Consider the following 26503-nt stretch of genomic DNA (forward strand, 5'->3'; position numbering starts at 1 on the left):
TCGACCAACCACTGGCTGTCACGACGGCCATGGACCATGCGTGCTAGTGGGAGGAATTTCCTTTCTTGCACGTGTGCCCATTCCCAAAAAAGTGAGTACTGCAACATATCTAGAAATCCATAGGCTTGACCCCCTAAAAGTAGAGCGTTTGGCAACCCGTTAATATCCACTTCTGGTATGGTGCGCAGCACAGCCGCACCAACTCTGCCTCACTAGCAAACAGTACTCATCAGCCTATATAGCTAGTGGAACACTCTTCAAGTGCCACTCAAAAGCACACGACCGCGATTTTGAACTCCCGGAGGTCGGGAAAGAGAGGGTGAGACCAGCAGCGTGGTCATGGGCAGCTCGTTCGGGCTCGTGGATTTCAGGGGGAGGCCGGTTGACACCGGCAGGCATGGAGGAGTCAGAGCTTCCATGTTCATTTACAGTAAGCCAGCGAACTGCTCAGGCTCTGCTTTCCTTCATAAATACTCCTTCCTTTTAAAATATAAGTTTATTTATTTTTTATATAAACTATATATAAAATAAAATAAATGAATATATACTTTAAAATATGTATATATACATTCGTATGTAGTGCATATTCAAAGAGTAGGGCGTTTTGATGACGGAGCTCCATGAAACCTTTTATTTTTTAAAAATTAAAAATTCTGAAATTTTAACTTTAAAAAATTCTGAAAAAATATGCAACTATATAAGGATGAAATGTATATGTGTGTAGAAATTCAAGATAAAGTACCTTTAAATGCGTCCTGTACAAAAAAGATAAATTTATGAACTTTGAGGATGAATAATATCGGGAGCCACTACATAGCGGCGCCCGTGCGGCGGTTTTTTCAACATGCATCCAAACTAGTACATCAACAAAGATTCTTTTAGTGTTGAATTTTTAAAAAGTTTTATCTCTTAAACTATAAATTCAATTGATGATTCACTTTCACCGTTAGCTTTTTCGCAACGAGATCTTCAAAACTAGATCCCATGTCGACATGTTTCGACAACATTTTTTTCCGTCAATAGTTGCCAACACTGAACTTGTAACACTGTTGTATGTACAAATACAGTCATGGTATGGCTCGGCAACGTGGTCAACGTCGCCAACAACATGAACATGGTGAGCTACCTCCGCGGGACGATGAACATGGGCGTCGCGGCCGCGGCGACCACAAGCACCAACTTCCTTGCCGCGCTGCAGATGTTCACCATCCCGGCGGCCTTTCTCGCCGACTCATACATCAAGCGCTTCTACACCGTCCTCATATTCGCCCCTGTCGAGATTTTGGTAACCAACCTACTCGATCATGCATATTCGCAGTTTGTTTTAGAAAAAGAAAAAGATAATTCAGAGTCTAGTAAGGACATCTTCAATAGTCGTATGATCATCATCGGTAAAATTACCACATAGACAATTTTGATGGGATGAGACGTAATAAAAGAAAAGAGAGAATGAAATCGTATGAACTTGAAGCAACAGATGAGGCACAAGCTTCGAGTCAAGTATGGTCATTTCTTCAACGTTTAGTGGACCCGTCTGGTTGTTTTACATACGATTAACATACGGTGTATTAAAGAGTCCGTGTGATGTGTTGTTGGCTGCTGACATGAATACTTATATCAACGATTGCACATACATATTGTTAAAGATGCTCTAAATACTTCCTACGTAAAAGAATATAAGATTGTTTAGGTCACTACTTTTGGAAGTAGTAACCATAAAAAAGTAGGCAATTCCTACCGCAGCTTTTTATGACACCTTGGGAAACAAAGCTGCAGCGGGAATTGCCTATGATACAAGCACACAGTGGGAATCAAAGTAAACAATGATTTAATATAACTAGTGTTGTAATCATAGATAAAAGAGGCAGCTGCAGTGTTTCTTTCTTCTTATCCTAAATGTGGAATAATCTAGTACAGTGCAACGCTCTTGCTTGTTCAGGAAACAAGAAAGCACGCAAGAATTAGACGTTTTACCTTTTCCTTAGTTGTCGTTTTAGTTGTTCGGTTGTTGCAGTGTCTCCATTTCTAGTATTAGGTCAGTGGAATATTATTCGGAGGCATAAGCTGGTGTTATGTAGTGTCCCTTATGGCCGGCAATGTTAACTGTTACTCCCTCCGTTCCAAAATAAATGTCTCAACTTTATATTAGTTTTAGTATAAATTTGTATTAAGCTTAAGACAGTTATTTTGGAACGGAAGGAGTATTACCCATTCAACTTTCAATAGATAGGTCCGACGTGTCAAAATATAGTGTCCGTTGGAGTAACTGGCTAGAGGGTTAATTCAATATGGTATATATCAAACTCTATTAGTCTTAAATAAAGCACAAAAAATAGTTGCAACCTACACCCAGCCAACGTACTTAAGTTCGGAAGACATGAAATGTAGAAAAATACATATCTAAACCCTTGTATGTATGTATGTATCCCCGCAAAAAAAAAAACAACTCTTGTATGTATAAAAAGATCATTGTTCCTACAGGGATACATCTTGCTAGCCGTCCAAGCACACGTCCCCTCGCTTCACCCGCCAGCATGCAGCCCTAGCGAACCACAAAGCTGTGAGCCCGTGCACGGCGCCAACCTCAGCCTGCTCCTCCTCGGCATCTACATGATCTGCATCGGCGAGGGGGCCATCCGGGCATGCCTACCGGCGCTCGGCGGCGATCAGTTCGACAATGCCGACCCCGTTGAACGACGGCTGGAGGCGAGCTTCTTCAACTGGTACACCTTCTCCGTGTCGATGGGAGCCTTCTTCGGGCTCATCTTCATTGTGTGGCTGGAGAACAACAAAGGATGGGACGTTGGCTTTGCCGTCTGTGCTGGGATTGTGCTGCTTGGGTTGCTCATCTGGGCGGCCGGGTTCCCCTTCTACCGCAACCAGTTGCCTGCTGGGAGCCCCATCACTAGGATTATGCAGGTATTCAATACTCCCTCCGTTCTAAAATGTAAGACCTTTTAGAGATTTCATTATGAACCACATAGTAATGTATATAAACATATTTTAAAGTGCAGATTTATTCATTTTGCTTTGTATGTAATCTATATTTGAAATCTCTAAAATGTCTTATATTTAGGAACGAAGGGAGTAAATAATACACGCACTTCTATCCAGGTGGTCTACACTTATTTTTCAAAATAAAATTGAATTATTTCCTTTCGAGGTCATGCTATAGTATCGATTCCGATGATATGTTGTGCATACATCCACCTGGCCGTTGCTTTAAGATTTGTGCCACATTTTATGATTCTTGACACAAAATATGTCTTGTTTCATATAGTATTACATCATGTTTTTTATCTCTTTTCTAAGTGCAGCATAATGCTTCATGGTGTACCATCAAATCCACTCCGAGACAATGTGCACTCCTATTTTGCTGGTATATAATGAAACATTATGACAGACAACCTTGAAACGAGAAAAATGCCCCGATCTAACATTATGTAACACTATGAAACAAAACAAATTTGGTCATCACAAACTAAAAACCATAGCAAGAATCACTGTATATCCGGTGCACGGTCGAATAACATTTTCCTATTGTTTTTACTAATATCGGTTTGTCCTCTATTCAGGTTATTGTAGTAGCATGGAAGAAAAGAAATCTTAAGCTCCCTGCTAACCCTGACGACTTAAACCAGATGACTGGTGATGATGCTGAAGGCCTTGAGGTGCTACATAGAACAGAAGGCTTACAGTATGTCCAAATCAGACCTGAATATTATGTCCTACTTCCTCCGTCACGGTTTAAAAGGCGTGCATACAAATTTTTTAGGACCTAGGTGATTATTGATTGGCTGTGAAATGAGTTAGAAAATAGCATTCATATTACGCATGCATATAGAAGTAGTACAACGGAGCACTAATTAGCTGTTAGGAGTAAATGTAACGTGCCTTAATCTTTGTCTATTTTAAAAACGCACGCCAGTCTAACTGTTCCTTCTAAACCGTGACGGAGGGAGTATTAATTGTCAGCTTAATTGTCATACTGAAACAGAGCTGCAGGTGTCAATCACTCGGTCTGAATCATCTCATCTTTCAGGTTTCTGGAAAAAGCAGCAATAATAGACAACGGAGCGAGAGGTTCATGGTCCCTCTGCGACGTAACCCAAGTCGAGGAGACCAAGATCGTGTGCCGCATGATCCCGATCTTCCTAACGTCGGCGCTCGGCTACACGCCCGTGTCCATCATCCTCAGCTTCACCGTCCAGCAGGGCAACACCATGGACACGAGGCTGGGCGCGATCCGCGTGTCCCCCGCGACGCTCTTCCTCATCCCGACCATCTTCCAGCTGGTGATCCTGGTCGTGTACGACCGGCTGCTCGTGCCGCTCCTGCGCAGGGCCACCGGCTACGTCGGCGGCGTCACCCACCTCCAGCGCATCGGCGTCGGCTTCGTGGCCACGGTGCTGGCCAGCGCGGCTGCGGCCCTCGTGGAGACGAGGAGGAAGGGGGTGGCGGAAGGGAGCGGCCTCGTGGACTCGCCCGCCGGGGTCCCGATGTCAGTGTTCTGGCTGACGCCGCAGTTCTTCCTGCTCGGGGTGGTGGACGTCACCTCCTTCGTCGGCCTCCTCGAGTTCTTCTACAGCGAGGCCTCCGCCGGGATGAAGTCCATCGGGAGCTCCGTGTTCTACTGCATGCTGGGGCTATCCGCTTGGTTCTCCACCTTGACGATTCAGCTGGTGAACCGGGTGACGAGGCACGGTGATGGGGAGGCGGGGTGGCTGGATGGAGCCAACCTCAACAGGAGCAGGCTTGATTCCTTCTACTGGTTGGTTTGTGTTCTTGAGTTGGTCTCCTCGGTGGTCTACCTCTTCTTGGCGAGGAGGTACTTGTACAGGAATGACCAAAGGGTTGCCGCCGAAGATGACAAGGAGATCCCGTCTGCTGGTTATGTGGATGGGACCTAATATTGAGATAGTAAAGTTGCTTTGCTTATATTGGGTACTTTGTCATTTGTCAAGACGGCTTGGTTGCCATGTATGTCGTTGAACTACGCTTTGGACCTCTCGCTATGATATTGTACAACCATGTGCATTGATTATCTATACTACTAATAAAAGATCAAACAAAAACTTCTCTAGGTACACATAACTATTACCCCCACAAAAACAAACACCAATCACCACCACACAATTAGACAACAAATTACAATCTAATGGCCTTTCACCATCCACGCAGCACCACCGTGTGCATTTACCAAATAAACTAAGGCTGACCGTGCTCCACCTCCTCGCTCAACCCGCTCGCCTCGCGCCCCCGCTCAGGCCGCTAGCCCACCGCTTGCCTCGCGTAGCCGTCGCCGTCGCTCGACGCTCGCCTCGCGCCGCCGCCGCCGCCGCCCCCGCTCAGCCCGCTCGCCTCGCGCCGCCGCCGTCCCCGCTCAGCCCGCTCGCCCACCGCTTGCCTCGCGTGGCCGTCGCCGTCGCTCGACGCTCGCCTCGCGCCGCCGCCGCCGTCGCCCCCGCTCAACCCGCTCGCCCACCGCTTGCCTCGTGTGGCTATCGCCGTCGCTCGACGCTCGCCTCGCGCAGCCGCAGCCGTTGCCGCCCCCACCTCACGCGACTGGAGTTTGGAGGTGAACTGTCGCCAAAAGAAGGTGGCGGATGCGGAGGCGCGTCGAGCGCGCGTCACGGAAGGCGGGGAAGCGGAGGCAGAGGAGCAGCAAGAGGGAGAGGAGCGCGAAGAGGGTCGATCGAGGTGGCCGTCGGGTGCTGCTTCGTCGTGGCGCGCGGTGGTGCCAGCGGCAGGCCGCTGCCGCCAATCCAGCGCTTGCTTGCATGGTGGATCGAGAGACCGCTGCCCACCTCCAGTCTTACTCCACAAACACACACATCATTTTTTGGATTTGTAGCATCATATCCATCCTTTCATCTTTGTTCTCTGTTGTCCGATGTCTTTCATTAAATTTTCATTTTCTTTCTGCAATAGTATCAGACACAGTTCTGGGGATGTATGCTAAATATAAAGTAGGCTGACTACAGCGAAATGTAGTTAAACAAACATGCACTTTTATTGTATTGTCACTTGTAGTCGGATATAGGCACTAACAGTGGTTGTGGACTTTGTGGTTACCTTGTACTACTTATCCCGTGACATATCATCCATCATGTCATGCTTTCTCTTTATGTTATCTTCTTGTTTTTTTTGCGTGGTCTTTATGTTATCTTCTGTCATTGAATGATTTTCATTTTGTTTGCTGAAATAGCTGTAGGCTGAGTTGTTCTCTGTGTTTGAGGTTAGGTTGATTAGAGTGAAATGTAGTTACAAGGAAAAAGACAGTTTTAACTGGTGATAATGAATGTTATTCTCTCCATAGGCATGCCTTCTGGATTGATGGACAGGTTATCCATGTTCAGGCGAATAGTAGAGGTGGTCATGCTTATTTCCCTTCTACTCTGCATGCAGAAGTGTCTTTTCTGAACATTGTGGTCATGCTCCACAATTCAGATACTGAGATACTACTGCCAGTTAGTGTAGTGATACACTGTTCATCTACTACGGGTGCAGTTCTTTGTGTTGCACTTCAATTTGTGCATATCTTTGTATATTCTATTTATTTTATAGTATTTCTTTTAAAATAATATATAATTACATGCAAAGCTCTGCAACTGCCTTCGGTATGTGATGGTCCAATGAGAAAGAAATGCAAGCTGACGGTGTTGCTGATGGGTGGCACTAATAACCCCATTGTCCTCACTCTTGCATCATTATTCAAGCTTACTTTTTCCTACAGCAAGAAAGAGGATGTTGATAGCTACTCTTCTGTATCTAAAATACTACCAATTATCGCGCTGAAAGGAAGATTTTGTTTGCTCTACTCTCAGTTGACTGAATAAACAAGTGCATCATAGTATTTAAAACACGAATAAAGAAAACCAGGAATTTGCTTTGTACAAAATACATCGATAGTTCACACATATCCAAGTTCAAAATATATTATATATATAATTTTATTTTATGAATACAAAAGAAAACTAATCTGAATGTATGTATCTTAGACTACGCGAGAAAATGGTCAATGTAATATGCCTCAAATATATTTATGTGTATGTGTGTCCTCTGCAAATATTCATGGTGACTGGATGCGGCCTAGAATTGTTAAATTGAGAATTACAAGTGTACAAATCACAAAGAGGGTATGCGCATCACATGGTAAGAAGAACCGACATATTGATGGCAATGTGATATGTGTGTGATCAAGCACATTATGCGCAAAGGGACATGATGTTGTGGTTACACATTATGTCAAGTACCATACAATAAATTATTTTAGTTTTCCTTTCTTTTATGATGGACATTTTAGTTTTCCTCAAGAATGTGAATTTTTACAAAAACAACATTTTCACAATCAGAATATATACAAGCTAGAGTAGTTCAACGCTCAAGAATAATGATTATAAATTTTTGGTGAGTATGTAGTGATGAAGACATTCAGTTGGATGGGCAAGCGACGACATGCATTTGGGTAAGATGATCATGTGTGAAGGATTTAGATACATGGAAAACACACAAATCAAATTAGATAATCGATAATTAATACAGCTTATGATGTGCGCCCGAGGCAAGTCAAAATCTAAGAGGATGTCTTCATTGCAAAAATAAGATCTAGTCGCACAAATGTGTGGGTCACCCTGTTAGTTATAGATGGAAAGTAACTATTCATAGGGAACGGTGTTTTGGTGCCCGGGCTCAGATGAGCCTGGGTATGAGCAGTACCCGCGATTATAAATTAAAGGTGGTTCAAAAAATTCAATTTTTTTTTGTGGTGCAAGATGCTCCTGTGTGCAAACTCCGTGCAAAATTTTGTGAAGTTTGAACATTCAAGGAGCTTGTGGTAAAAAAAACAAATTTTGGATGTCTGAGAAACTATTGAAAATCGTACTGTTCACGTCTGATTTTGTCTTTTTTTCCAGGAGCTCTTAGAAAGTCCAAACTTTCCAAAATTTTGCACGGAATTCACGCACAAGAACATCTTACACCACAATTGTTTTTCCATTTTTAATCATGTTACTATTCATCGGGCTCATCTGAGCACGGGCTCTGGAGTGAATTATCGCTATTCATAATGCTTTAGACAAAAAAACATTCCTAATGCTCTACACGGCCCATAGCATTATGAATGGTTTTTCTTCATGAAAATTCGCACACATGTAGACCATTAAACGGTGTTTGTTGCCATTTGTTCAGATTTTATTTTTTACTATTTTTAAAATTTTACTATTCATAAGGATGCATTTGAGCTTGATATTAGAAACTCAGTGTCAACCATGTTAGTCTCAGACTTCATCATCCCTTTGTTGAATTATAGATTTAGTTTAGACACGTATAAAAGACAAATCCTTAAAAATCTCAAAGACCCATGTGAGATTTCATAACATTGTGGAAAATTTAATACCACCCCGGACATGGATGAGAGTTGAGACCAACATATACGAAATTGCCTTCCACGACCTAGAAGCATGGGAAGAAGAAGGATACATGTGTGCTCCTCCTCTGCTGTTCAACCCGCCTAATGTTTCGTGAATGGGTGAAGCTCAGCCTAATGCCATGTATACATAATCTCTCGTCTCCCGACCTGACCGCCTATATATAAGAGGCGTTGACAACCCTATATGTGGCTTAAAAAGTTAATTTAAATTTTTAGATCTTTCTCACATTCTTTGATTGCATTCTTTTTTAATAAATTTGTGAACCCGATATGGATTATGACGTGGATCGTATCTTTTTGAATTTCCATATGTGTGATTACCTCAGAACTTCAACATAAGTCTATTTTTTATTAGAGCAAGTATAACAAGGACCCAGTTTAAAGTATATTTCTAACAAGTAACATTATTAACATTGTGTTTTTTGTATTACTATGTAACTTTTAAGTTTTAACATCTTCATCAGAAATGCAAAATGGAGCTTGTTGACGATGTTACACCCTAAGGGTTCCTCACCTGACCGAAAGTCGTCCTTAGTAGGCATGACCGGCTCCTCCTAGGTCGGCTACGCCATGGACCAATCAACCTAGCCATTGGACCTATAACACGGTGGGCCCGGAAGAGTTAGCATACAAGATAATTAAGACGATCGATGTCCGGAGGAAATCCTCCCAACCGACTTAGAACATGTAACCCTAGACTCCTCGCATCCATATAAGTCGGATTCATGCTAGTCGAATAGACATCAACATAACCTAGAGCTTTGCTCAATCTCACAATTCTTGTACCCCCTATACAATGAATATATATGAGCAAGAGTAGGGTATTACCTCGTATACCGAGGGCATGGACTTGGATAAAACTCTGCCCATGTTACCATCTGATCTACTCATTCGGGCGAATACCCCGTCCAATGATTGCATGAGCACCGAGGACACCGACAATGAGAGTGGGAAGACGGATAAATGGCAACAAAGATGGGATGCCATGTGTTGAAATAAATGACGTGGACCTATTGAGGTTTTGAGTCGTGGTTACTGAGTTAGGGGAGTGTGGTATTTTCTTTTCTTCCGTTGCAACGTACGAGCTCTTTTGTTAGTGTGGTACCTAAATTGAATGATGTGATGAACAAGTTTAAATGTGTGTTTCAGATGAGTTTGTGTACAAAACTTGTGTTTTTTGGCGATTAAGTTTTGGTGATTTGCTAGATGAAGAAAAATTTAATCTCTTTGAAATTGCAAGGGACTGAGATATTAGATACATTTTGAACTTTTGGGACAGGGATCTGCCGCTAAAGATTAGTTTTGTTGTGTGTTGATCCGCGCATCAGTACACACAAAAGGACGGTACAGCGAGTTCGCTTTATACTATTCCCTCCTGTTGGAAATATGCCTTAGAGGTAATAATACAATGATTATTATTATATTTTCTTGTTCATGATAATTATTTATTATCCATGCTTATAATTATATTGATTGAAAACTAAATACATGTGTGGATACATAGACAACACATTGTCCCTAGTAAGCCTCTAAAGGACTAGATCGTTGATCAAAGATGATCAAGGTTTTGTGGCCATAAACATGAGTTGTCATTTGATAACGGGATCACATCATTAGGAGAATGATGTGATGGACAAGACCCAAACTATGAACGTAGCATATGATCGTGTCAGTTTATTGCTATTGTTTTCTGCATGTCAAATATGTGTTCCTATGACCATAAGATCATGCAACTCCCGGGCATCGGAGGAATACTTTGTGTGTATCAAACGTCACAACGTAAGTTAGTGACTATAAAGGTACTCTACAGGTATCTTCGAGGGTGTCTATTGGGTTGGTGTGGATTGAGACTGAAATTTGTTACTCCGTATGACGGAGAGGTATCTCTAACACCCACTTGGTAATACAACATCACAACAAGCTTGCAAGCAGTGTGACCAAAGAGTTAGTCATGGGATCTTGTATTACGGACGAGTAAAGAGACTTGTCTGTAACGAGATTGAACTAGGTATGGAGACACCGATGATCGAATCTCACGCAAGTAACATACCGATGAATAAAGGGAACAACATACATGATTAATTGAATCCTTGACATCGTGGTTTGACCGATAAAGATCTTCGTAGAATATGTAGGAATCAATATGGGCATGTAGGTCCCGTTATTGGTTATTGACTGGAGAGTGTCTCGGTCATGTATGCATAGTTCTCGAACCCGCATGATCTGCAGACTGAAGGTTCCATTACGTTTCGGTATAGTTGAGTTATGTATGTTGGTGATTGAAGGTTGTTCGGTGTCCCGGATGAGATCCCAGACATCACGAGGACTCCTCCTCTTGGGGGCTGCCGGCCGACCCTAGGAGAAACCCTAGGGCGCCACCCCTTTCCCTCCCTCCTATATATATTGGAGAGGAGAGAGGGCAGCCGCACCTTAAGCCACGACGCAGCTCTCTCTTCCTTCCTCTAGTTCGTTTCTCCTCTAGATCGATTCAATAGTCCACGGGGAAGCCCTGCCGGATCCGCTCCACTACCACCACCGCCACACCGTCGTGCTATCGAAGAATTCATCTACCTCTCCGCCCCCTCTTGCTAGATCAAGACGGAGGAGATCGTCATCGAGCTGTACGTGTGCTGAACGCGGAGATGCCGACCGTTCGGCACTAGATCGTGATTGGATCGCGCGGCGGCTTGCGATTTGGATTGCGAAGACGTTCGACTACATCAACCGCATTTCTTAGCGCTTCCCGCTTAACAATCTACAAGGATATGTGGATCCGATCTCTCCTCTCGTAGATGATCATCATCATGGATATATCTTGTATGTGCATAGAATTTTTTTTGTTTTCCATGCAACGTTTTCCATCATCTCCGTCCCATATTAACATTAAAAGAGCCCTTATATTACGAAACAGAAAGAGTACTATATACTCCCTCTGTATCAAAATAATTATTGTTAAAAAAACTAGTTTAGTTCTTTTCAACAACAATTATTTAAGTACGAAGGAAGTAATATACTCCCTCCTTTTTAAAATAAGCGATTCAAAAGTATGTTAACTATTGTACTAAAGTTAATGCAAAGTTGAGTCAATTTTTGAGTCACTTATTTTAAGACGGAGGGAGTACTATATAATAATTTACTTTTGTATGGAGCTTTTGCGCTTATGTTGGGTACAAATGGCGCTTACAACAATGTTGTTGACTAAATCCACCTCGCCAGAAGCGATTAGCCGGCCCATGATTCCAAAACTGGAGATCGATCAGACAATTGAAGAACCGGGAATGCCCCAACACTCATAAGGAAGTCCGCCATTTGATCCGCATATAGGACCTTCAGATTTGTACTCTTATTCTTTAGTCACTTGAAATCATAGAAGTTGAGAATGCTTCATTAGATTGTCTGCGCCATTCAGTTTGTCCATGCAGAAATCGCCGCTGTGAACATACAGCTCGGACGCTAATTACGGTCGGCCGGCTAGCCGGTGTTAATGCTACTGCAAAGTGCAGAGGTAGAAAGCAACTAACCCCCATAAAACAGCAGAAGATTCAGCCACAGAACACACATGCACAACTGAATCTCGTCGTTCAGAAAGAAAGTATCTCGGGAATCTGCGCGGCTTCCGCCTCCGGCTTCTCCCTCCCGGACCTCTTCCACCCTGCTCCTCCTATATAGCTCTCGCTCCCTCCACTTGGCACCGCGTACTCCCCTCGCGAACGCGACGCGGATCTTGTCACGACTCACGCGCGAACACACTCTGCATCGTCGACTGCCATCGCCGGCGCGTAGATCGATGGCGACGGAGGCGGCGCCGGAGTGGCTTGAGAAGGGCGACAACGCGTGGCAGCTGGCGGCGGCGGCGCTGGTGGGGCTGCAGAGCGTGCCGGGCCTGGTCATCCTCTACGGCAGCATCGTCAAGAAGAAGTGGGCCGTCAACTCCGCCTTCATGGCGCTCTACGCCTTCGCCGCCACCATGGTCTGCTGGTGCCTCTGGGGCTTCCGCATGTCCTTCGGCGACCGCCTCCTCCCCTTCGTCGGACGCCCCGACTTCGCCGGCCTCGACAGCGCCGGCTTCCTCGCCGGCCAGGGCTTCGCCGGCGCCTACCCGGCCGCCACGCTCCTCTTCTTCCAGTTCGTCTTCGCCGCCATCACGCTCATCCTCGTCGCAGGCTCGCTCCTCGGCCGCATGAACTTCCGCGCCTGGATGATCTTTGTGCCCCTCTGGCTCACCTTCTCCTACACCGTCGGCGCCTTCAGCGTCTGGAGCCCTAACGGGTTCCTCTTCAAGGCCGGCGTCATGGACTTCGCCGGCGGCTACGTCATCCACCTGTCGTCCGGCATCGCCGGCTTCACCGCCGCCTTCTGGGTCGGCCCGAGGACGGCCAAGGACAGGGAGGCGTTCCCGCCCAACAACATCCTCCTCACGCTCGCCGGAGCCGGGCTGCTGTGGATGGGGTGGACGGGGTTCAACGGCGGCGCGCCCTACGCCGCCAACATCGACGCGTCCGTCGCCGTCGTCAACACGCACCTCTGCACGGCCACGAGCCTCCTGGTGTGGCTCATCCTCGACTGCTTCGTCTTCGGCCGCCCCTCCGTCATCGGCGCCGTCCAGGGCATGATCACCGGCCTCGTGTGCATCACCCCAGGAGCCGGGCTGGTGCAGGGCTGGGCGGCGATGCTGATGGGGCTCGTCTCCGGGAGCGTGCCGTGGTTCACCATGATGGTACTGCACAAGCGGTGCCGGATCCTGAAGCACGTGGACGACACGCTCGCCATCCTCCACACGCACGCCGTGGCCGGCAGCCTGGGCGGCCTCATGACGGGCCTCCTGGCGGAGCCGCGGCTCTGCCGGCTCTTCTTCGGCGACGACCCGCGGTACGTGGGCTTCGCGTACGCGGTCAGGGGCGGGCGCGCCTCGGCAGGGTTTCGGCAGATGGGCGTGCAGCTGGCCGGGATCGCGTTCATCGTGGCGCTCAACGCCGTCGTCACGAGCGTCGTGTGCCTGCTCGTCGGGTTGGCCGTGCCGCTCCGGCTCAGCGAGGAGCAGCTGGCGGCCGGCGACGACGCCATACACGGCGAGGACGCGTACGCGGTGTGGGGCGAGGGCGAGACGTACGAGCAGTCCGTGCATGGGAGCCGGCGATACCAAATGACGGCCAATCCAATGTCGTCCAAGGTTGATGAGATCATCTGAGCAACCCTATGCATTGTAAGGTCCATATGTACTCCACTGTGAAGTATGCTTAACGGATTTGCTATTTAGGAGTAGATCTGTAGTCCACCAACGAATTAATGTCCAAGGAAATTAGGAAGAGCCTCCTCTACGGCCAAACCCACAACTGTGTAGTTTTCGATCGTTGAAGCAGTCCAAAGGGGCTGAGCCCTTGGATCAATATGGGCGAGTTTGGTTGCTTGTATCGTTTTTAAACACTTTGTTGCATGCTTATTCTACTAGGATCTGGATGGATATTTGCATGTCAAAAACCAACATCTGCATGTTGATTAATTGTTTGCATATCCTCTTTCTACATCGTAGCGATGCCTGCTCGTTTCGTGTTTGGTTGTTCGCATTGTATATGGTCAGATGAATGCATGTTATTTGGTTGCATATGAGCATATCGAAAATCCTACACCTACGTACACCTACACATGTTTACGTATTCTTCCAACTAATCTTAACATCCTCCCCTGATTTTCACCGGGGTGGGGCCCCTTCCTTTTCCCCAACTCCAATCCTAAACTCCCACGTTGCTTGATATGTAAGTTTACGTAAGCAAATTACGTAGATGTAGCAAAGCTCATGAGCATAGAGTTGTGCTCAACTTATACCCTATTTAATGAGCTTACCCATTACTACTACACCTTGTACGCGATAACGCCGAGCACATCAACGCCACAACACTGCAATGGCGATGAACTGGACGAATATGATGAAGTTCTTCAACCAAACGGACGATCCACCTCTCCCACATACTTGGAGTAAGCATCTTCTCCGCCTACCTAGTCTTAAATCCTCACTGGTTGTTGTCGTTGTCCCGTGAAACTTGTTGGTTGCAACCTTCCCATGAACTGTAAACCCCTGAAACCCTCCCTTCGAACACCGCATACAACTTATCCTAGCAGTGCAAATGAGCACTAAGTTGAATCAACAAGCATTGGAAAACACAAACAACATGCATTGAAGCACTCTAGGAGCAAGCAATGAAGCACAAAAGCAATGGAGCGAGAGCATTAGCAAGCATGCATGATCATACCACATTGCAAGTTCAACCTACCACTACGTTGGTGTCATCCTACCACCACGTCCAAAACAGGGTGTAATCCTACCACCGCAAGTTCATGATCACCACACGGATCACCGTAAGGGGTTAGTATATACCACCTCATCAAAATATACATATCATATGATTGTTTTCAAGCCCTAACTACATAAAATATACGTCAACAACGTCATTGTCATCGTCAAGGATCATGCACGCCGTCGCCACCAGCAGAACCAGCACTAGTAGTAGTGTTTTCCCAGCCAGGTCCTCATCGAGAGCACCCTATGAGCCTCTCCCATGGCAACAAATCCAACACCATGGGCTTTGTTGTCAAGCAGATGGTTGAGACTCACCATGAGAGCCTCTCAACTCAAGTCACCTTGCTCCATTACGACGTGTAGATCTCAGGGTAAACGTCGGTTGTCTTGCTCTCCCCGATGGTGATGGCCACCTCCTTCACTGCGTGAGTCATGCTGCTGAAGACGATCAACTCCTCCTCCATGAAACATGCCCGCTTCCTCTTCTTATCAACCACATGAACATGCTCACCATCCTCCTCAGGAGCATCAATGTTGATGGTGTCCGGATAGTCGGGCATCACGGACATCGGCGAGCCCAGGGGCTGACCAGAGCCCATAGCATGCTTGCTAGTTCGAGCCCGAAGGAGAAGATTTGTTGCATCTAGTGGTAGTTCTGGATAGGTGTGTTGAGGAACTCTACATCCTTGTGGTGATCCTAAGAAAGAAACAACATAGAGTGGCGGTTAGTTAGTATAACAATGATTCATAGGCTTAAACAACTGATTATTTAGAATGGCATGGTTTGTGAGCTAACCGCGATGTGGCCTTGGTAGCGCTTAGCATCCAAGAGGGTCATGAGGTCTCCTCATCCTATGAAGCACCGCTCATGTCTTTCAGCTTGGAGGAGATGATCCACCTCGTTCTCTACTTCCTCAGGTGGTTGTAAACCTGGGTTGAGGTGACCTCCTGACCACAAATCTCGAACACTTGCTTCGCCACGGAGTTCAAGTGCACCTCCTTGAAGCCCTTGCGAGTCCTCACTTCACTAGATATGATCTCACACATCTTGTTAAGCACAAAAGTGGAAAGGTACGGCTACCATTTCATGATCCATCCTCTACCATCATTGTTCTTCTTTGCGGCTTCCTTTTGAGCAACAACATGAGCTACAACATTGGGCTGAACCAACACAAATGGAGGAATCATAGTCGTCACCTCGAAAACCTCATAATCGAGAGGCATCTAGTCGATGTTAGCTTGGGAGTCCTTGACGTAGGACGCCGAGATCTGACTCTCGGACGACATGATGGACAGACTAAACTCTTGCGTGCTCATGTCCTACAAACGTAAGCATCATCAATATTACAACACACTACACATCGACGGTATGAACTAGCTGTACACATGGACTATAGACTACACTGAACTAGCAGTACGTATGAACAAACATTAAAACATGCACACATGAATGATCTAGTCTAATTAAGACACCACTAACTATGTACACATATGGATAATCTTGATCAACACTTGGACACTACCATACCATGCATCTAAGCATATTACCAATCCATCCATGAACATGTAAGCATACTACCAATCCATTTATGAACATCTAAGCAAGCAATCACGGAAAGAATCCCTAGCATGCTTCAAATCCATCCCAACTAGCTACTCCAACATCACATCGAACAGATCGGAAGATCTAACCCCACCACATCATCGGATCTAGCTACAACTAGTAGAGGGGAGGGAGTCATTGAACTTATAAACGCCATTGGAGGAGCCGCGGAGGAGGTTATTGGCATGAAGGAGACGAGGAGGAGTGGATTCGCCTCGCCGGAGTAGTTGCACCACTTACCTCATCATCAAGATGGATCCAGGCTTGCGTGAAAGCTCGAGAGGGGGGGGGATGGTGGCGGGAGTTTTGTTGCACGGTCAACCTGGCTATATAGGACGACTGCGAATCGGCGGGCGGTGACGCGAATTTGTACCGCTGCTTTTTAGGAGACGTACCATCGCTCCCACCATCTCCCTGCCCACAACAACGCAGCGTAGCATTCCCCTCCCCTGCATTGCCCGAGCCTGACTCGCTAGAAACTATTGATTCGACCGTTCCTAGCGGGTCTGGCTGAGCACTTCTTTAAAGTTTGTGCGGGTCAAGATTTGGATGCGGGCCACGCAACCAAACAGGATGATTTCTTCCCCCACGGGCTTGATCGAGGGTAATGCGAGAAACCAAATGCGTCCCATATAGCTAACAATCCTCATCTTCCTGGGCCACTAACGTTGACAATGTTCATCTGTCCCATTCTCCGTTGAGCTCTTCCGTGAGTCATTGTGGCAGAGTAAATAAAAACGAAGGTAGTACGTCAGCCCCCTCTCGTCGATAGGCCCTTGGCTGTCAACGGTGGAGCTAGCTATGGTTTGTGCTAATATCCTCCCCCTCGAAGCCGTTGTGACCAAACTGATAAGAGGCACATGCAATGCATCCAAAATAGAAATGCTATTTCACATCTAGATGTGAATTACATACCTCACATCTAACTTGTTGTCCGTCCGATGCAATGTCAAGATTTTTGTTTTCTGTAATGTTGTTGATGTGTTTTGTCCACCGAGACCGAGAGGAAGGCTCGTCCATGTTGTTAGGCCGTTCTTTTTCTAGCTATCTATCGTGAGCCTTGTTCTTTCTAGTCCTCACGACATTCTTTTTGTTGTTTGGCTAGTGTTTTGGGTTTATTTTGGTCTAGAAAAAATGTTAGTGGCCTTTTTCTTGGACTGCTTGTGAAGCTTGTATTTGGTGATGGTGTATCGTTTTCGCTAGGCCGTCCTCCTGTAGCTGGCCACATTTTCGTTTGGTTGTTGTCATTGCATTAAGAATTTAGGTAATGTGTTTGTGCATTGTTTCTATAAAGCAGGTTGTTGTGTCGCTGTTGTGTCAATATTTATTATCTGATATGCCATGTATATGTCGAGTGAATAAAAAATTATATATTCATCATTAACACGTAACTCGTTTGACCCAGTCGTGCGTCCACTTTTGATATGTAATTTACCTTATCTCAACATAGTTGTATGTTGATCCTGTTGCGAGCCCACTTTAGATAAGCAACTTGTCGAGGAAGGGGGAGTGATGCTCCATTTTTGTCCCCAGTCACAACTCCATTCTTAACATGTAACTGCCCCATCCCCGCCATTTTTTGTTCTACTTGCAAGCCTAGCACAATACACAATTAGGGGCCGACCCGTTCTATTTCGGTTGCAACGACATCCTCGATACACAACTCGGATCCGACCCATATTGTCCCAATTGCAACTCTACTCTTGAAACGATTGGGCCCAACTAATTTCCATTCGAGTTGCAAGTCCAATCTGAATACGCAATTGTGTCCGATTAATTTTTGTCCTACTTGCAAGTTCACTCTCGACACACAATTGAACCCGACCTATTTTTATTCTAGTTACAAGTCCATCCTTAATACGCAACCAGGCCCAACTATTTTTTAATTTATTCTAGTAGCAAGTTCATCCTCAACATGCAACTGGGCACGAATTTTGTTCCTGTTGTACTTTCTCTATTTTTGTCCTAGTTGTAAGTCCACGCTTAACACACAGCTGGTCCAACATCGTCTCAGATGGTTTGGACATATTCAACGGAGGCCATCGGAAGCGCTGGTGCATAGCGGACGGATAAAGCGTGCTGAGAATGTTAAGAGGGGTCGTGGTAGACCAAACTTGACATGTGAGGAGTCCGTTAAGAGAGACCTGAAGGTTTGGAATATCGACAAAGACTTAGCCATGGACAGGGGTGCGTGGAAGTTAGCTATCCACGTTCCAGAGCCATGACTTGGTTTCAAGATCTTATGGGTTTCAATTCTAGCCTACCCCAACTTGTTTGGGACTGAAAGGCTTGGTTGTTGTTGTTGTAATTCCATCCTCGGTACACAACTCGAGGCCCAAACCAGTTTTGTACCAATTGCAAGTCCACCTCGACACGCAACTCGGGTCCGACACATTTATGTTCTAGTTGCAACTCCACCCTCAATACACAACTAGGACCCCGACCTATTTTTTGTCTCAATTGCAACTTCACCCTCGATGCACAAGTGAGGGCTCGACCCTTTTTTGTTTGAGTTACAAGTCCACCCTCAATACACAACTATGCCCGATTGAATTTTATCCTAGTTACAAGTCCATCCTCGACACGTAACTGGGCCGGACCCATTTTTGTTCTGGTCGCAAGTCAACCCTCAATATGCAACTAGGCCCAACTGATTTTGCCTCAATTGTTAGTCCATCCTCGACACATAACTAGGTCCGACAAATTTTCTTCCGGTTGCAACTCCTCGCTCTATACTTACTAGGGGTCCGACACATTTTTGTCCTTGTTGCAGTTCCCCCTCGACAACAATTGCATGCATGCAAACGAGATTACAATTAGGGACGGGGCGAGGGTTTGTCACCCAGTTGTATGTCCACATTTAACAAAATATTCATTTTTTTCTTTTTTCTATTTTAAATAACAATCCATGACCATTTTCTTAACATCATGAACTCTTTAAAAAATATATGAACATATTTTTTGTATTCGGTAAGTTCTTAAATTCGTGAAAATTTTCAAATTTCCTACTCCTTTCTAATTCATCCACTTTTGAAGTTTGCAAATATTGTTTATTTCATCAAAGCGTTATAAGAAACAGAAAGAAATATAACATCACAACATTTCTCACAAGCTCTACATCGAGAGGCCTCATACTTTCGCCAAGGAGACCCACTTTCTTACCAAATTCTTTATGTGTTCATTCATCAAGCCACATGCAATGATTCAAACATGCCAAACACTAATGTGACCCAGTCACTACATGGGACAACCGATAGCCAGTAGCCCAGATCCATCCGTGAACAACTTATTTTTCTGTTTTGTGCACGAACAAACAAAGCCCAAGCAATAACAAAAAGAACCAAGACTAAAAATTCCACATCCAACTTAGATATGACATAGTTATGCCATACTTAGATGTGATGTATTATCTCACATCTAGATGAGATATAGTCATACCGAATTAATATTTCTACATAAAGCTCCGGAGGCGGTCCGAACTATGAAATTGCGTGGGAATTTTTTTTAGAGGTGGTTGTTATGTAGAAACCTCCTCCAACTTATCATTAGCGCATGGAAATTCTATTTTGCAAGCGCCTGTGTATGGTCAGTACATCAACGGCGTTAATCTTGCTCTTCTATTGTCCCTCCATTTTCCTTCCCTGCCCCATTCCACGGTCAAACCGTAACACCACTACACTAGTCACATGACTCGCCCATGCACGGCGACAAGGTTGTTGATCCCCCATCGGAGGTAGCGAGATGGAAGATCCACCTATCAGCAACGGTGCAGTGCAGGAAAAAAGTATCCATTTCATATTTGGGAGAAAATATTTATGTACACAAGAAAGGAAAAAAATATCCATTTTGTATTTGCAAAATGTTTATACACAAAAGGTATTTTTTTCCCACTAATGAATGAAGAAAAAGGAAGCCATAAATTTAAAAAGCAACAAGAAAAACAAAAGAAAGACCAAAAGGGAGAATTCAAAAGAAAAAGAAAAAGAAAAAGGATAACCCAATGAAACCGGACAAGAACCGTGTAGGGAAACGGAGAAAACCTGAAAAAGTGAGTGCACAACGAATGCCAATCAAACTAGGGGACTGCTAGATAATAGGCACAACTTTTACCTCTTTATTGCCAATCTAATGCATGTTTAATTCCTAAAGTCTAAATCCTTGTCCACATCCTTGGAGCACAATACCACACCATTCATCAACAATTCTCGAAAGTTCCAAAACCATCCAGATTACATTTTACATGTACAATGTGTCAAATCAAGTCATGAATGCTAGCACTGGCAGTACCATTTAGAAAGTATCTTATGAAACGATTAGAAGTTGTACCTCGTTTAAGAAAATACCATAGTGTTGCGCATCTTCATGAATCCTGATTAAAGCAAGAGAAAACAAACTAAAAGTATTGATGGATGGACTGCAGATAGACAAAATCACCATATATCGTAACCTGTTTATAGCACTCCATCACTAAGAACTCAAAACTGCAGGGAATACATTGTCGAATACAAGAAAATTATAAAGCATGCACCTGCCTTTCCAATAATGTGTTGTCAAGCATCCAGTAGAATATCAAACTCTCCTCGTGTTGCCTCATCAACCTCACATGAAGTATCGCCAGCTAGTCAATGATGCCAATGTGAACTGTAGCATTAGTGGAACATGGAAGTATATAAGTTGTTTGCAACAAAAACAAAGAAAGATAAAAGCAAAGATATGTCTAGTTGTATCAAGATATGCATTAAAACCCAATATTTGGAATAGAATATTGGTGAGATAATCACCATAAGAGCAGGTCTATACTATAAGAGGTACAATATGCTACTACTAATTAATATAAATGTCACACTTTGAATCTCAAATTCCCAATGCATTTTCTTACTACCTATGGCCAGCAACACCCCCAACTCTTGGTAATGTACTCAAGACCGCTTGCCTGCCAAAAGAAATGACAACTATACCCATTCTTGGTCGTCAGCGGTTGTGCCTCCAACTGTTGTTCGTCCTCAGTAGTGCGGACGGATCATACCTATGAGATGGCACGGTGAGGCCCACCATTACTGACCAGCCGAGCAACTAAAAATCTCAAAAAAATGCACTGCATGCTATGTGAAAGAAAAACAGATCAGAAGCATATGTAATCCTCTATTGGGAAGTTTGAAGCCCTTTGTTTTATGGGAAGCAGCAACAAAAGATTTAAATTAGTTAATTATCATGTGGTACCATACTGTTATATGCAAGATAAATATATACATTACATCTGCATGAAAATTGCCCATCTCCCTTGGTTACGTGATGGTGTCACTTTTTGCTTGACAAATTCATGGTGTTGTATGGGTATCGCAGAGTCGTGTTAGATATTCAATTGATCTAATGGTATTGCACAAGATGCCAATTACGATAACAGAAACTACTCAAGCCAATTCAGCATCATCATGCAAATATGGCTGCATGTGTATATCTTCTAAGGACATGCCATCTCAGGAAGTGCAGACTGAACCCTGTTTTGAAGTCTGAACTATTATTCCAATTTTGATTTGTGGTCATACAAAATATACATAAAATTAGAAGCACAATGCTCACCAAAATGCACTCACCCAAATAGCTCTTCCGCACACTTAAGGGGAACCTGGACTTATCATTCTTAATCAGAGTCTCCCATTAGAGAGTCCCAGATGAATCAACTATGTTTCCTTGGCAATATTAATATTTCCAATATGAATCTCATGTAAAATAAATCAATAAAGGAACAATTCAAAATATTTTTAAAATTGACATTCTCAATAGCTTTGCGCATAATACAACTGGGGCTTGTTTTTCCCAATCGCTGACAATTATTTGCACCATTAATTAATACAACCTACAAAGGAATGCCTACCTACAAATTCAGCAGAATATTGATTATATCAAGAGAAAGGTGTAACAGCACCCGGGTGCCTAGGCACCCTCTATGAACAGTGAAATCAAAAAAATAGAAAAAAAGTTTGAAAAAATCTAAAACTTAACAACATATAAGATGGTCAAACTTTATAGGTTCTTACAAGTTTTCATGTCAAAATATCATGTAGAGGAAGGTGTACAAACAAGGTTCAGATTTAGTGCTAAAAGTGTTCAAAATTTGAACTACGAAAATGTTTTTCCTGTGTAGAGCTCCTCAAATGTTTTTTTGGCATGAAAACTTGCAAGCACCTATTTTTTTATCATTTTTTATCTTGCAAAGTTTCAGATTTTTTCGAATTTTTTTCTATTTGTTTTGGTGTTACTGTTCATAGAGGGTGTCTAGGGACCCGGGTGCTGAAAGTCCACTCTCTTGTCCAAAACTTTATGTGGAGGATATGCCATAATAGCTTCCCGGTCAGCAGAAATATTGAACACAGAGGTATCGAGTGTGATACGCTATGTCCATGTTGCAAGCACCTGGATGAAGATACTGCACATATGCTACTGAAGTGTATATTTGTTCATGAGCACATTTGTTCAGCATCTTCATTTCAAGCGAGAGAGCCGCCTCCGTTCCTCCGCCTCCCGGGTCGCTCGCGTAAGCGACTCCGGAGCCCTGCTACTGCAACAAAAGACCTTCCAACAACGCTAGAAATAGGAGTATTGCTTGATACTCCTCAGCAGCGGCACTATGAATCCTTCTGCTACGGTTACGCCTTAAGGGACTTCCTAGGCAAATATGCAAAGGATTTTCCCCGTGGCCTTGGAGCCTTGCGTTGGTGTTCCCTCGAAGCGGAAAGGGTGATGTAGCACAGCGGTGGTAAGTATTTCCCTAAGTTTAAGAACCAAGGTATCGATCCAGTGAAGGAGTATCACAAGTGCCTGTACAAACACAAAAAGCTTGCTCCCAACGCTATGAAGGGGTTGTCAATCCCTTATAGATTGTTCGCCAAGTGAGAACTGAAAGCAACAAAGCAACAAAGCAAAGTAAAAGCAAAAGTGGAAACGATAGATGTGAATAGACCCCGGGGCCGTAGTGTTTACTAGTGGCTTCTCTCATGAAAGCAAGTAGATGGTGGGTGAACAAATTACTGTCGAGCAACTGATAGAACCGCGCAAAGTCGTGACGTCATCTATGACAATGATTATATCTATAGGCATCACGTCCAAAACAAGTAGACGGATACTTTCTGCATCTACTACTATTACTCCACACGTCGACCGCTATTCAGCATGCACCTAGTGTATTAAGTCCAAAAGAACAGAGTAACGCCTTAAGCAAGATGACATGATGTAGATGGACAATCTCATATCAACGACAGAGCCCACCTTGTTACCCTTGATGGCAACTACTTAATGTGTGCCTTGCTGCCCCTACTGTCACTGGGAAAGGTCACCACATGGTAAGAACCCAAAACCAAGCACTTCTCCCATTGCAAGAATCATAGATCTAGTTGGCCAAACAAAACCCAAGACTCGGAGAGACTTACAAGGATATCAAATTATGCGTATAAGAAATCAGCAAAGACTCAAATATATATCATAGATAATCTGATCACAAATCCACAATTCATCGGATCTCGACAAACACACCGCCAAAGAAGATTGCATCGGATAGATCTCCATGAAGATCATGGAGAACTTTGTATTGAAGATCCAAGAGAGAGAAGAAGCCATCTAGCTACTAACTACGGATCCGTAGGTCTGAAGTGAACTACTCACGAGTCATTGGAGGGGCAATGATGATGATGAAGAAGCCCTCCAACTCCAAAGTCCCCTCCGGCAGGGCACCGGGAAGGGTCTCCAGATGAGATCTCGCGGAAACGGAAACTTGCGGCGGCGGAAAAGTATTTTCGTGGATCCCTTGATTTTTTTAATGATTTTTAGGGAATATATAGGTGCAAGATCTAGGTCAGGGGGCGCTCAGGGAGGCCACAAGCCTGCCCACCGCCGCCTCCCCCCTGGTGGCGGAGTGGGGGCTTGTGGGCTCCCTGCAGCCCTCCTGGCTTGGCCCACACGCCGCCTGATCTTCTTCCGTTCGGGAAAAAATCATTTCAGGGATTTTATTCCGTTTGGACTCCGTTCCAAAATCAGATCTGAAAAGAGCCAAAAACACAGAAAAAACAGGAACTGGCACTTGGCACTGAATTAATAAGTTAGTCCCAAAAAAGATATAAAAGTTACATAAAACATCCAAAGATGACAAGATAACAGCATGAAACCATCAAAAATTATAGATACGTTTGAGACGTATCAAGCATTCCCAAGCTTAACTCCTGCTCGTCCTCGAGTAGGGAAGTGATAAAGAATGAATTTTTGATGCTTTCATGCTACCTAGCATAGATGTGCTTTGTAACTCCTCTTATGTGATGTGAATGTTCAGATCCATTAGATTCAAAACAATAGTTTTCTATTGACGTGGAAACAATAATAATCCAAGCAAACTAGCAAGGTAATCATGAACTTTCAAAATAACAAGGCCAAAAGAAAGTTATTCCTACAAAAGCATATAGTCTGGCTATGCTCTATCATCATTGCACAACGAGTTTAACTCATGCACAACCCCGGTATTGGCCAAGTAATTGTTTCACACCTTTACTTTCTCAAACCTTTTCAACTCTCACGCAATACATGAGCATGAGCCATGGTTATAGCACTATAGATGGTGTGGAGTGTGGTGGAGGTTGTAAGAAAAAAAGGAGAAGATAGTCACATTAAATAGGCATATCAATGAGCTGTGGAGATGCTCATCAATAGATATAAATGTGAATGAGTAAGGATTGCCATACAAATGATGCACTAGAGCTAAGAGTATGTGAAAGCTCTTAAGGAAAACTAGTGGGTGTGCATCCAACTTGCTTGCTCACGAAGACCTAAGGCAATTTTGAGGAAGCCTATCATTGAAATATACAAGCCAAGTTATATAATGAAAATTTTCCACTAGCTATATGGTGGTGACAAAACGAGAGACTCTCAATCATGAAGATCATGGTGCTTAATATGCACAAGTGTGGAAAAGTGGTAACATTGTCCCTTCTCTCTTTTTCTCTCATTTTTTTGTGGGCTCTTTGGCATCTTTTTTTTGGTGGGAATCTTTGGCCTCTTTTATTTTCTCACATGGGAGAATGCTCCATTAATGATGATCATCACACTTTCAGCTCAAAACTTAGAGCAACGATGACTCTATATGGAATGCCTTCGGTAGTGTACCGTGACAATGATCTAGCATGGCATAGACATTAATGGAAACATCATGCTAGCTATCTTACGATCATGCAATGGTAATGTAGACGTGTGGCACATGTCATGGTGGTAGTTGCATGGCAATATATCTCGGAATGACTTTGAAAAAGCCATAATAGGTAGGTATGGTGGCTGTTTTGAGGGAGGCTAATGGTGGGTTTTGTGCACCGGCGAAAGTTGCACGGCACTAAGAAGATAGTGATGGTGGAAGGTGAAAGTGCATCTAAACCATGGACTCAACATTAGTCATGAAGAACTCATATACTTGTTGCAAAAGTTTTATTAGTAATCGAAACAAAGCATTCAACGCATACTCCTAGGGGAAGGGTTGGTAGGTATAAACCATCGCGCGATCCCGACCGCCACGCAAAGGATGACAATCAATAGACTAATCATGCTTAGATTTCATCACATAGCGGTTCACCATACGTGCATGCTATAGGAATCACTAACTTCAACACAAGTATTTCTAGATCCACAACACCTTACTAGCATGACTTTAATATTACCATAACCACAACTCAAAACTAATTGAGATGAATAAAACTTCTCTAACTATTCAATGCACATGAAGGTGGAAGTTTTCGTATCCCTTTGGATAACTGCCCCTTTTGAGACTACTTTCAAAGCATAGATCAACTACCAAGCCACGCACCGCTGCGCTCTAAAAGATATAAGTGAAGCACATAGAGCAAAAGTATCTAGCTCAAAATATATAAGTGAAGCACATGTGAGCTGAATTGTCTACCAAAAGATATAAGTGAAGCTCGACAAAATCACAGTGTGTGCATGTCTCTCTGTCTAGGTGTGCAGCAAGGATGATTGTGACACAACAAAAATAAAAGACTCCTACGATACAAGACGCTCCAAGCAAAAAACACATAACATGTGCTGAATAAAAATATAGCCCCAAGTAACGTTACCGATGGATTGAGGACGAGAGAGGGGATGCCTTCCCGGGGCATCCCCAAGCTTAGGCTTGTACGGTATCCTT

General features: G+C 44.1%; 2 protein-coding genes across 2 annotated transcripts; both read left to right on the forward strand.

The window, feature by feature from the left end:
• Positions 1-256: 256 nt before the first annotated feature.
• Positions 257-5044, forward strand: LOC123398356 (protein NRT1/ PTR FAMILY 4.5-like). Its single transcript, XM_045092834.1, has 5 exons — positions 257-430; positions 1068-1285; positions 2482-2919; positions 3576-3697; positions 4043-5044. The coding sequence occupies exons 1-5, from the start codon at positions 340-342 to the stop codon at positions 4908-4910; spliced, it is 1737 nt and encodes a 578-aa protein (XP_044948769.1). The 5' UTR covers positions 257-339; the 3' UTR covers positions 4911-5044.
• Positions 5045-12218: 7174 nt separating this feature from the next.
• Positions 12219-13619, forward strand: LOC123399688 (ammonium transporter 2 member 5-like). The gene has a single exon (XM_045094082.1). The coding sequence runs from the start codon at positions 12219-12221 to the stop codon at positions 13617-13619; it is 1401 nt and encodes a 466-aa protein (XP_044950017.1).
• Positions 13620-26503: the final 12884 nt, after the last annotated feature.

The sequence above is a fragment of the Hordeum vulgare genome, chromosome 5H, assembly GCF_904849725.1.
Source record: "Hordeum vulgare subsp. vulgare chromosome 5H, MorexV3_pseudomolecules_assembly, whole genome shotgun sequence".
Classification (NCBI taxonomy): domain Eukaryota; kingdom Viridiplantae; phylum Streptophyta; class Magnoliopsida; order Poales; family Poaceae; genus Hordeum; species Hordeum vulgare.